The 13,135-nt window shown below is 40.6% G+C and overlaps 4 protein-coding genes across 4 annotated transcripts; all 4 read right to left on the bottom strand.

Annotated features, from left to right (window-relative positions):
* Positions 1–634: 634 nt before the first annotated feature.
* LOC117485466 (protocadherin alpha-3-like) lies at positions 635–3,004 on the bottom strand. Its single transcript, XM_034134019.1, has one exon. It carries the CDS (start codon positions 3,002–3,004, stop codon positions 635–637), a length of 2,370 nt encoding a protein of 789 aa, XP_033989910.1.
* A 228-nt stretch (positions 3,005–3,232) lies between these two features.
* Positions 3,233–6,132, bottom strand: LOC117485464 (protocadherin alpha-8-like). The gene is made up of 2 exons (XM_034134018.1): positions 3,799–6,132; positions 3,233–3,268 (listed from the first exon to the last, which is right to left on the bottom strand). The coding sequence occupies exons 1-2, from the start codon at positions 6,130–6,132 to the stop codon at positions 3,233–3,235; spliced, it is 2,370 nt and encodes a 789-aa protein (XP_033989909.1).
* Positions 6,133–7,058: 926 nt separating this feature from the next.
* LOC117485463 (protocadherin alpha-8-like) lies at positions 7,059–9,434 on the bottom strand. Its single transcript, XM_034134017.1, has one exon. The coding sequence runs from the start codon at positions 9,432–9,434 to the stop codon at positions 7,059–7,061; it is 2,376 nt and encodes a 791-aa protein (XP_033989908.1).
* Positions 9,435–9,925: 491 nt separating this feature from the next.
* Positions 9,926–13,035, bottom strand: LOC117485462 (protocadherin alpha-3-like). The gene is made up of 2 exons (XM_034134016.1): positions 10,684–13,035; positions 9,926–9,964 (listed from the first exon to the last, which is right to left on the bottom strand). Exons 1-2 carry the CDS (start codon positions 13,033–13,035, stop codon positions 9,926–9,928), a joined length of 2,391 nt encoding a protein of 796 aa, XP_033989907.1.
* Positions 13,036–13,135: the final 100 nt, after the last annotated feature.

The raw sequence follows: 13,135 nt of genomic DNA, 5'->3' as shown, positions 1-13,135 counted from the left end.
AATATAAGCTTCTCCAGTAGGAATATCAGTCACACGAAATGCTAAACAACAAATAATCAACAAAATGTTGAATATTCCAGCAGCTTTCATATGGCAAAACAAACATATCGTAGGGCAGCCTACAGTTTATAAAACACATGGATTGTGATAGCTTATTGTATCAGTCCTGTTGCCTGCATGCAACCCAACACTAAAGTAATTATATTGCTACTAGGGACTATAATAGATTCTAAGATACTAGACAAACGTTCAGCACCATGGACAGTGCTTGAACCTGTGTAGCCTTGTAAGTATATGTTTATTTTAAAGTTGTTGCTGAAATTAGAAAACACGCTCTCTTTTTGAAAACATACAATGAGGCCGGCATGAAAACGTTCAGACTGCAGTGCCATGCACAAAGGACATCTAATGATAGAAACAGTAATAGAATAAATACCCCGAACATATTTGATAATTTCCGGAGAGGGAAAGCACTGCATATTTCTGAAACACCAACCACATGAAAACCATTTAGCTCTTTCACAAATAGCAAGCACTAAGAAAATCACCTCTTTGTTGTACAATAAGTAGAAGAAGTTAGCCGCAATAAGTTATCTGTACAAGTTAAAGTATATGCAATACAAAAGTTATTCAATTAATGATTAAGTCTTACCTCTGTGGATGTTCCCCTTCTGTCAGGAAGCACCAGTGTGTTGGCATGGCTGCCCGGGACTATAGTAGATCCTATACTCATTCTGGGTCCAACTAACATGTACCGCTTGTCTCCAGATCTGTACTGGATGCTGTGACACAGTGTCCCATCATAGTTAGTCTCTTGTAGATATTTAGAAGTATAGTCTGTGGACTTAGAGCACTGCATTGCAATCAGCACGATGATGCTGATGAGAAAAAGTGTTGAGACTGAGCCCAAAGTTATCATCAGGTAAAAAGTCACATTATTATCCTCATCATCCTTTGTTGCACTTTTAACATCAGCAGCAGCAAAAGCCTCTCTGGGCTCCACAAGTTTGACAACCACAGTAGCTGTTGCTGACAGGGAAACGTTGCCATTGTCTTTCACCAGTATGAGCAGTTTATGCTCAGCCTCGTCTGTCTCTGTGAATGAGCGAAGTGTTCTGATCTGTCCTGTATAGCGGTCCAAACCAAAGAGACTGTGGGCAGTAACTTCCTGCAGTGAGAACAGTAACCAGCCGTTATATCCTATATCAGCGTCATAGGCTCTGACTTTAGTCACCAAGTGTCCTGCGTTCACATTGCGGGGAATCTCCTCCACACCTTCAGCAGAACCGTTAGAGCTGACCGGATACAGGATGACTGGAGCGTTGTCGTTCTGATCCAGAATGAACACGTGCACTGTGACATTGCTGCTTAGTGACGGAGTTCCAGAATCTGTGGCGACAACTTGGAACTGGAACGTTTTCAGAGTCTCAAAGTCAAAGCTTTTTAGCGCCGAAATATCTCCAGTTTCAGAGTTGATATTTAGGAATGACGTCATATCACGAAGCAGGCCATCCCCTCTCACAAGGTGGTATGTTATTAGTGCATTTTCATTCATATCATTATCAGCTGCATTTACAGAAAATATTGATGCACCAGGGGCATTGTTTTCTACCAAATAAAGTTCCAATGGATTCTGACTGAAAAGTGGCCTGTTGTCGTTTACATCTGACACCTGAACACTTAAGGTTTTTACGGTGTAAAGTTGAGGTTCCCCGCAGTCAGTAGCTGTTATTGTGATGTCATAATGGGACACAACTTCTCTGTCTAAACGCCCCTTTGTGACTAGGGAATACATGTTTTCCTCAATGGATGGCGTCAAATCAAACGGAACATTTTCCAATATTTTACAAATAACCTTACCATTAACCCCCGCATCTCTGTCAGTAACACTGATGAGAGATATGACTGTGCCAGGCTTTAAATCTTCTGGGACTATGTTAGACAATGATGTTACCTCAATGTCTGGCGTGTTGTCGTTCATATCTTTTATTTTAATCACAACTCTGCTTTCGGCCGTCCAAGGTGGCTGGCCTTTATCTGAAGCCTGCAGATCTAGTCTATACATCTCCGCGTCCTCAAAGTCCACTTTTCCTTTCAATCGAATCTCACCGGTCACGCTGTCTAATTCAAATGTATCTTGCACTTTTTTCTTTTGCGTTTTTCCAAACGTGTATTCAATGTCGCTATTTAAACCTTCATCTAAATCTGTAGCATTTATTTGTATTACAAGGGTTCCTATCAGGGCATTTTCATCTAATGACACAGTGTATATATCTTTGCTAAACACAGGGTGGTTATCATTTGCATCTAGCACAGTGATAGTTACATTTAAGCTCCCAGATTTTGACGGACTGCCCCCATCTAGAGCTGTCAGGACTAAACGGTGTTCTGCCTTTTGCTCCCTATCTAAAGGCTTTTTCAGCACTAAGAATGGTATCTTGTCCTCCTCGCTGTCTCTGATTTCTATATAAAAAAAAACATTTGAGCTCAATTTGTATATCCGGACTGAGTGTGTACCGACATCAGGGTCTCTAGCTGCATGGATCTGGAAACGAGTGCCTGGAGGAGTATGCTCTGCTATTTCCAGGCGCTGCTCGCTTTCTGGAAAAGTCGGTGAATGATCATTAACATCCGTTATTTCCACGCCGACGTAGTGGATTTCCAGTGGGCTTTCAACAACAATTTTTAGATTGATCAAACAAACCTTGATTCCTTCACAGAGCTCTTCGCGGTCCAGAGTTTTTCCAATATACAACACTCCATTGATTTGATTCAATTGAAACAGCGCATCATTGGGTCCTGAAACGATACGGAACCGCCTGTCTGTCAAAGTGCTGATATCAAGCCCTAAATCTTTAGCAACATTTCCAACAACTGAGCCAACTTGTACTTCTTCTGGAACAGAGTATCTTAGCTGAGCTGAAACCAGTTCTCCAAAGCCCAGAAACAAAATCCCGGCCATCCAGCAGCAGTTCACTCGGCGCCTTTGTCCTCGTTCTCCCATTGTGAAACAAAAATTAAGGATTTCCTTCCGGCAAATACAGCGATCCAATTATTCAACGAACAAGTCTGAATTTATCCATTTCACGATTCTCAAATATAAGCTTCCACACATAACCATTAACCGATAATCATATTAGATACCCTACGATGTGTACTCCGTCTGCATACCACCTCGATAAGAGAGGATCCAGAGATGGGCAGGGCCTGTGCAGAATGAGCTTCACAGCCATTACCTTGGCCACACTGACACCATGTGACCAGTGGGCTACAATACCATACGAAATCATAATTTTGTTTAATTTCACTACCTCCTTCTTTATTACATATAACTGCTTTGTGTTATAATGTTGCAAACAGTCTCGTAGTAAAGGACACATAAAACGTGCTCCATATTCTCACTCTGTGAAGGGTGAGAATCTTCCCGAAAGTCAAAAAACATATTTTGCATGTTTCTCAGCAACCCCCAACCAGAGTGTGTTGTTCTTATGTAGTTAAACAACACTTCGGGTGGCCTTAGATTAATTTAAAAAACGTGGCTTGAAGTACGAATAGTAACTAAATGTGTATTATAGACATTTTGTAAAACATAGTGATTATTCCCCTCCAATGCCAATAACTGAGAAAATCACCCCCAACAAAAAAGTATATTTATATTAAAGCACCATGGACGGCACCATTTCACACCAGCAGGGAGAAATACAGAAAACAAAAACAATGTCTCTAACCTTAAACAACATATCGACAACAATGTAATATATAGTTGTACAATACCGTTGTGTAAGAAATAAAACATACATTTACCTCTGTGGATGTTCCCCTCCTGTCAGGAAGCACTAGTGTGTTGCCATGGCTGCCCGGGACTATAGTAGATCCTATACTCATTCTGGGTCCAACTAACATGTAGCGCTTGTCTCCAGATCTGTACTGGATGCTGTGACACAGTGTCCCATCATAGTTAGTCTCTTGTAGATATTTAGAAGTATAGTCTGTGGTTTTAGAGCACTGCATTGCAATCAGCACGATGATACTGATGAGAAAAAGTGTTGAGACTGAGCCCAAAGTTATCATCAGGTAAAAAGTCACATTATTATCCTCATCATCCTTTGTTGCACTTTTAACATCAGCAGCAGCAAAAGCCTCTCTGGGCTCCACAAGTTTGACAACCACAGTAGCTGTTGCTGACAGGGAAACGTTGCCATTGTCTTTCACCAGTATAAGCAGTTTATGCTCAGCCTCGTCCGTCTCTGTGAATGAGCGAAGTGTTCTGATCTGTCCTGTATAGCGGTCCAAACCAAAGAGACTGTGGGCAGTAACTTCCTGCAGTGAGAACAGTAACCAGCCGTTATATCCTATATCAGCGTCATAGGCTCTGACTTTAGTCACCAAGTGTCCTGCGTTCACATTGCGGGGAATCTCCTCCACACCTTCAGCAGAACCGTTAGAGCTGACCGGATACAGGATGACTGGAGCGTTGTCGTTCTGATCCAGAATGAACACGTGCACTGTGACGTTGCTGCTTAGTGACGGAGTTCCAGAATCTGTGGCGACAACTTGGAACTTGAACGTTTTCAGAGTTTCAAAGTCAAAGCTTTTTAGCGCCGAAATATCTCCAGTTTCAGAGTTGATATTCAAAAAAGATGCCATATCATTATGACCACGTTCTCCTCTAATAATACGATAGGACACTGCAGCATTTTCGTTTAAGTCCTTATCAAATGCACTCACAGAAAATATGGATTTGCCAGGAGCATTGCTTTCAGTCAAATATAATTCCAAAGGATTGTGTGTGAACACTGGGATGTTATCATTCACATCTGACACCTGTATACTCAACGTTTTGAATGTGGAAAGGGGAGGCTCACCACAATCTGTAGCTGTTATTGAAATGTCATACTGTGACACAGTTTCCCTGTCCAGTATTTCTTTTGTCACTAATGAATACATGTTTTCTTTAAACGACGGTTTTAATTCAAATGGTACATTTCCTGTCAGACTGCACTTGATTTTGCCATTCAGGCCAGAATCAATGTCGGTAACACTAATAAGAGAGATCACGGTACCTTGTTTTGAATCTTCTGGGACCATGCTAGATATAGATGTCACCTCTATTTCTGGTTCATTGTCATTCACATCTTGAATCTTTATTATAACTCTACAGTCCGTTGTCGTAGGGGGCTGACCTCTGTCCGAGGCTTGGACGTCTAAATTATAAACATCAGCTGCTTCATTGTCAATTTGTCCTTTAACCTTTATTTCGCCAGTATTTCTGTCTAGAGTAAATAGCTCCAAAACCTTGGAGTTAATGTCGCCTCCAAATGCATATTCGACATCCCCATTAGCTCCCTCGTCGAGATCAGTTGCCTGCACTTTTGTTACAACCGCATCCAAAGCAACATTTTCTTGTAATAATACAGAATAAACCTCCTTCGAAAAAGTTGGTCTGTTATCATTGATATCGAGAACATTTATGGTAAGATTAAGATGTGCTGACTTCTGCGGTGTCCCCCCATCCATAGCGGTTAAAACCAAGCTATGGTTTGTTTTCTGCTCTCTGTCTAAGTGCCTCTGCAGCACCAAGAAAGGGATTTTGTCCTCTCCCCTTTCTCTAATTTCAAGATTAAAATGATCGTTTTGACTGAGTTTATAGCGCTGGACTGAATTAATTCCGATATCTGGATCTCGTGCGCCTGGTAATTGAAATCGTGCTCCTGGCAAAGTATTTTCTGTTATTTCGATGATCTTTTCTTCCTCGACAAATGTCGGTACATGGTCATTTGCATCGGTTATTTCCACTGTGACATAATGGATTTCAAGTGGATTTTCAACCACGATTTTCAGATCTATTAAACAAGGACCATTCCTGTCGCACAGACGTTCCCGGTCGATATTCTTATCAACATACAAAACGCCATTGTTCGGGTTTACCTCAAATAGCGCGTCTTGAGCTCCAGCCACAATACGAAAACGCCTGTTTAACAATGTACTCACATCAAGGCCCAAATCCTTGGCAACATTTCCAACATTAGATCCAATTTTAACTTCCTCTGGAGTCGAGTATTTTATTTGAGCTACAATTAGCTCAGCAAAGCTGAACAGCAAACAGAAAAGCAGGGGTCGCGACCAAGACATAATTCTTCCGTTTTATCCTCTGTCTCCTTTGGTATAATAATTTGAAAAGCATCCACAAATATATTCCACTTAAAACACCTTCAGTATTCCTGAGATTATATTCCAGGAAACCACGTTCGCAGGGGAAACGCACAGATCAAATCCGAAACGAAGGCATTCTTTGTGTGGTGCAGCTGAAATACACATTTTGAAAGGGGCAGAATCAATGTAACCTGACACTTTAGCAACTAGTGACACCCAGTGGACCATTTCAGCATGTATTATAAAAGAAGAAGTCATTTTTTTGTATTGTCCACGAAATATAAGCTTCTCCAGTAGGAATATCAGTCACACGAAATGCTAAACAAGTCAACTAAATGTTGAATATTCCAGCAGCTTTCATATGGCAAAACAAACATATCGTAGGGCAGCCAACAGCTTATAAAACACATGGATTGTGATAGTTTATTGTATCAGTCCTGTTGCCTGCATGCAACCCAACACTAAAGTAATTATATTGCTACTAGGGACTATAATAAATTCTAAGATACTAGACAAATGTTCAGCACCATGGACAGTGCTTGAACCTGTGTAGCCTTGTAAGTATATGTTTATTTTAAAGTTGTTGCTGAAATTAGAAAACACGCTCTCTTTTTGAAAACATACAATGAGGCCGGCATGACAACGTTCAGACTGCAGTGCCATGCACAAAGGACATCTAATGATAGAAACAGTAATAGAATAAATACCCCGAACATATTTGATAATTTCCGGAGAGGGAAAGCACTGCATATTTCTGAAACACCAACCACATGAAAACCATTTAGCTCTTTCACAAATAGCAAGCACTAAGAAAATCACCTCTTTGTTGTACAATAAGTAGAAGAAGTTAGCCGCAATAAGTTATCTGTACAAGTTAAAGTATATGCAATACAAAAGTTATTCAATTAATGATTAAGTCTTACCTCTGTGGATGTCCCCCTCCTGTCAGGGAGCACTAGTGTGTTGGCATGGCTGCCCGGGACTATAGTAGATCCTATACTCATTCTGGGTCCAACTAACATGTACCGCTTGTCTCCAGATCTGTACTGGATGCTGTGACACAGTGTCCCATCATAGTTAGTCTCTTGTAGATATTTAGAAGTATAGTCTGTGGACTTAGAGCACTGCATTGCAATCAGCACGATGATGCTGATGAGAAAAAGTGTTGAGACTGAGCCCAAAGTTATCATCAGGTAAAAAGTCACATTATTATCCTCATCATACTTGGTTGCACTTTTAACATCAGCAGCAGCAAAAGCCTCTCTGGGCTCCACAAGTTTAACAACCACAGTAGCTGTTGCTGATAGGGAAACGTTGCCATTGTCTTTCACCAGTATGAGCAGTTTATGCTCAGCCTCGTCTGTCTCTGTGAATGAGCGAAGTGTTCTGATCTGTCCTGTATAGCGGTCCAAACCAAAGAGACTGTGGGCAGTAACTTCCTGCAATGAGAACAGTAACCAGCCGTTATATCCTATATCAGCGTCATAGGCTCTGACTTTAGTCACCAAGTGTCCTGCGTTCACATTGCGGGGAATCTCCTCCACACCTTCAGCAGAACCGTTAGAGCTGACCGGATACAGGATGACTGGAGGGTTGTCGTTCTGATCCAAAATGAACATGTGCACTGTGACGTTGCTGCTTAGTGACGGAGTTCCAGAATCTGTGGCGACAACTTGGAACTGGAACTTTTTCAGACTCTCAAAGTCAAAGCTTTTTAGCGCCGAAATGTGTCCGTTATCTGTATTTATATTTAGAAATGTTGCAGCTTTACCTTGATTACTTTCTTCTCTGATTATATGATAAGTTAAAGCTGCATTTTCATTGAAGTCTTTATCCAAAGCACTTACAGAAAATATTTCGTTTCCAGGAACGTTATTTTCCAACAGGTAAATTTCAATTGGATTTTGTAAAAATTCTGGGTTATTATCATTCACGTCAGATACATCAATATTCACAGTTTTGAATGTAGAAAGAGGAGGCTGACCACAATCTGTAGCTGTTATTGTTATTTCGTAATGCGAGACTGACTCTCGATCCAAATGCTGTTTCAACACTAACGAGTACATATTGTCTTGATATGATGGTTTTAAATCAAATGGCACATTATCTGAAAGACTACATATCACCTTGCCGTTTAATCCGGAATCTTGGTCTATAATACTTATAAGATAAACGACAGTTCCTGGTTTTGAGTCTTCAGATACCATGTTTGACAGGGATGTCACCTCTATTTGAGGTTCGTTGTCGTTTTTGTCGAGCACTTTGATTATCACCCTGCAGTCAGTACTCATTGGAGGTTGTCCTTTGTCAGTGGCATGGACATCCAACTTAAAAACGTCAACTTTCTCAAAGTCAATTTCTCCCTTAACTTGAATTTCTCCAGTGTTTTTATCTAAGCTAAACATATCGTATATCTTCTGGTCAAGTTGACTACCGAAAGAATATTCAATATCCCCATTTGCACCCTCATCCTCATCAGTTGCCTTTACTTTAATTACACTTGTATCTGCGTCTACATTTTCAGGTACTGTAACTGAATATACTTCTTGACTAAATGTAGGGTGGTTATCATTAGAATCGAGAACAGTGACTGTAACATTAAGTGCCCCTGATCTCGGTGGATTACCACCATCAGCTGCTGTCAAAATCAATTTGTGCTCACGGTGCTTTTCCCGATCTAGAGCCTTTTGCAGAACCAGGAATGTTATTTTATCCTCTCCTCTCTCTCGAATTTGTATACTGAAATATTCGTTTTGATTTAATTTATACACACGTACAGTGTTGATACCAACATCTGGATCGTGCGCAGTTGGTAACTGGAAACGTTTGCCAGGAACGGTGGACTCGTAAATCTCTAAAATCTTCTCTTCGTCTTTAAAATTCGGTGAATTATCATTTACATCTGTGATTTCAACCCCCACATAATGTATTTCCATGGGGTTCTCAGCGACCATTTTTAAGTTCATCAAACATGGAGACACGGTTTTACAGAGCTCCTCTCGATCGATTTTCTGATGCACAAACAAGACACCATTGTTCTGATTTACTGCAAACTGTGCTTCTTCCGTTCCTGAAACGATACGAAACCGCCTTTCCTCGAGCGAACTGATTTCCAATCCCAGATCCTTAGCGACATTTCCAACAACAGATCCCACTTTTACTTCCTCTGGAACTGAATATTTGATCTGCGCTGAAACCTGCTCCACGCAGCCGAACATCACAGGAAAGCAGAAGGCTAACCACCAGGGCTGTATTCCACGTCTTTGTCCTCCAGCCTCCATCGTTTTTGCTTTGTGTTTATTATTATTATATCCAAACAGAGGTCCTTACGAAAAAAGCAAATTGCCTAAGCCAAACAATATACTGTTGAAATATATCCCATTTCGTAAACGTATTTTAGAACAGATTACGGCAACGCTCGTTTCTCTTGAACGTGTTCTCTTCTCTGTTGCCGTGAACAAAATCTCACTGGAGCGGGCAGGGCCAACGCGATAACACAACACTTTATGCTGAACTGACACTGACACCTTGTGGACTTGGTACAATATGAATTATTTTTAGAGCAAGCCATGGGATAATCTATGAGAAAATGTGTTTGCCAGTTGCAGCTCTTTAAGCACAATGTATATGTTGCTTAATTTTAAAACAGGTTACAGTTGTATTTATTTATTTATTTTCCCTACCGTTTAAGGTGCACGTTTCCCTTAATTTCTTTATTGTCATTTTACAGATTCTGAATCGTATTTTTGTTGTGAAAACCTAACAGTGGCCATTAATGGGAAGCATTACTCGAGCGAGATTTGAGGTTGAGCTAATAGACATCATAACGCAAATGCATTGGATCAAGATACACCTAAATACCTCAAAAACATTTGTGTACTGTAGACACTAATAAACGTGTTCATTTTAAGCAAGTTCTCAAAAAATACAAACCACATTCTAGAAAAAACAATAAAAGCCAAAGAATCTGAAAATGTTTACACAAAACTTACTTATAAACGTATATTCTGACTTACTGAAAATCACCGCACTATGACCAAAAATGACTGTGAGCACCATAGACAACACTAAGATATACTGTGTATATTTTTATATATATAAATATGATGTTGTACCTGTATAGCTTCCTCATGCCTAAAATGGTTGTTTATGCAAATCTTCTGAATTCAAAGATCGATCTCAACTTGAAAAACCCTCAATATGACCAACACACTCTACTTCAGCACCTTGGACAGTGCTAGGATATAACCCATGAATAATGACACGAAATATGATGTAATGTCTTGAGTAAAAAAGGCATTATCTTTTTCATTTATGTTGCTTTACATAGCAAACATTAATATTATTCCTATAGGAGGACATCATCTTGCTGTAACCTGCAGAAAACTGTCTTGGCAGGTTCATTGTATTGTATTTAGGGTGAAAGGTACATTTGGTTTGCAGTATCATTGTGTGACACATTTAACCGTCAACACGTACCATAGACAAATATGATGGATATCTTAAATTAGAATCAAAACATGGTCTTACCTCTGTGGATGTCCCCCTCCTGTCAGGGAGCACTAGTGTGTTGGCATGGCTGCCCGGGACTATAGTAGATCCTATACTCATTCTGGGTCCAACTAACATGTACCGCTTGTCTCCAGATCTGTACTGGATGCTGTGACACAGTGTCCCATCATAGTTAGTCTCTTGTAGATATTTAGAAGTATAGTCTGTGGACTTAGAGCACTGCATTGCAATCAGCACGATGATACTGATGAGAAAAAGTGTTGAAACTGAGCCCAAAGTTATCATCAGGTAAAAAGTCACATTATTATCCTCATCATCCTTTGTTGCACTTTTAACATCAGCAGCAGCAAAAGCCTCTCTGGGCTCCACAAGTTTAACAACCACAGTAGCTGTTGCTGACAGGGAAACGTTGCCATTGTCTTTCACCAGTATGAGCAGTTTCTGCTCAGCCTCGTCTGTCTCTGTGAATGAGCGAAGTGTTCTGATCTGTCCTGTATAGCGGTCCAAACCAAAGAGACTGTGGGCAGTAACTTCCTGCAGTGAGAACAGTAACCAGCCGTTATATCCTATATCAGCGTCATAGGCTCTGACTTTAGTCACCAAGTGTCCTGCGTTCACATTGCGGGGAATCTCCTCCACACCTTCAGCAGAACCGTTAGAGCTGACCGGATACAGGATGACTGGAGCGTTGTCGTTCTGATCCAGAATGAACACGTGCACTGTGACGTTGCTGCTTAGTGACGGAGTTCCCGAATCTGTGGCGACAACTTGGAACTTGAAAGTTTTCAGAGTCTCAAAGTCAAAGCTTTTTAGTGCTGAAATATCTCCAGTTTCAGAGTTGATATTTAGGAATGACGTCATATCACGAAGCAGGCCATCCCCTCTCACAAGGTTGTATGTTATTAGTGCATTTTCATTCATATCATTATCAGCTGCATTTACAGAAAATATTGAAGCACCAGGGGCATTGTTTTCTACCAAATAAAGTTCCAAAGGATTCTGACTGAAAAGTGGCCTGTTGTCGTTTACATCTGACACCTGAACACTTAAGGTTTTTACGGTGGAAAGTTGAGGTTCCCCGCAGTCAGTAGCTGTTATTGTGATGTCATAATGGGACACAACTTCTCTGTCTAAACGCCCCTTTGTGACAAGGGAATACATGTTTTCCTCAATGGATGGCGTCAAATCAAACGGAACATTTCCCAATATTTTACAAATAACTTTACCATTAACCCCCGCATCTCTGTCAGTAACACTGATGAGAGATATGACTGTGCCAGGCTTTAAATCTTCTGGGACTATGTTAGACAATGATGTTACCTCAATGTCTGGCTTGTTGTCGTTCATATCTTTTATTTTTATAACGACTCTGCTTTGACCTGTTGAAGGTGGCTGGCCTTTATCTGAAGCCTGCAGATCTAGTCTATACATCTCTGCGTCCTCAAAGTCCACTTTTCCTTTAACTCGAATCTCACCGGTCACGCTGTCTAATTCAAATAAATCGTTCACTTTTTTCTTTTGCGTTTTTCCAAACATAAATTCAATTTTGCTATTAGAACCTTCATCTAAATCTGTAGCATTTATTTGTATTACAAGGGTTCCTATTTGGGCATTTTCTTGTAATGTTACGGTGTATATATCTTTGCTAAACACAGGGCGATTATCATTTGTATCTAGCACAGTGATAGTTACATTTAAACTCCCAGATTCTGACGGACTGCCCCCATCTAGAGCTGTCAGGACTAAACGGTGTTCTGCCTTTTGCTCCCTATCCAAAGGCTTTTTCAGCACTAAGAATGGTATCTTGTCCTCCTCGCTGTCTCTGATTTCAGCATCAAAGATATCATTTGAACTCAATTTGTATATCCGGACTGAGTGTGTACCGACATCAGGGTCTCTAGCTGCATGAATTTGGAAACGAGTGCCTGGAGGAGTATTCTCTGCTATTTCCAGGCGCTGCTCGCTTTCTGGAAAAGTCGGTGAATGATCATTAACATCCGTTATTTCGACGCTGGCGTAGTGGATTTCCAGTGGGATTTCAACAACAATTTTTAGATTTATCAAACAAACCTTGAATCCATCACAGAGCTCTTCGCGGTCCATAGTTTTTCCAATATACAACACTCCATTGATTTGATTCAATTGAAACAGCGCATCATTGGGTCCTGAAACGATACGGAACCGCCTGTCTGTCAAAGTGCTGATATCAAGCCCTAAATCTTTAGCAACATTTCCAACAACTGAGCCAACTTGTACTTCTTCTGGAACAGAGTATCTTAGCTGAGCTGAAACCAGTTCTCCAAAGCCCAGAAACAAAATCCCGGCCATCCAGCAGCAGTTCACTCGGCGCCTTTGTCCTCGTTCTCCCATTGTGAAACAAAAATTAAGGATTTCCTTCCGGCAAATACAGCGATCCAATTATTCAACGAACAAGTCTGAATGTATCCATTTCACGATTCTCAAATATAAG

Source organism: Trematomus bernacchii, unplaced genomic scaffold (genome assembly GCF_902827165.1).
Source record: "Trematomus bernacchii unplaced genomic scaffold, fTreBer1.1, whole genome shotgun sequence".
Classification (NCBI taxonomy): Eukaryota; Metazoa; Chordata; class Actinopteri; order Perciformes; family Nototheniidae; genus Trematomus; species Trematomus bernacchii.
The sequence above is the reverse complement of the archived record's forward strand: the minus strand, read 5'-3'. Positions and strand labels throughout refer to the sequence as shown.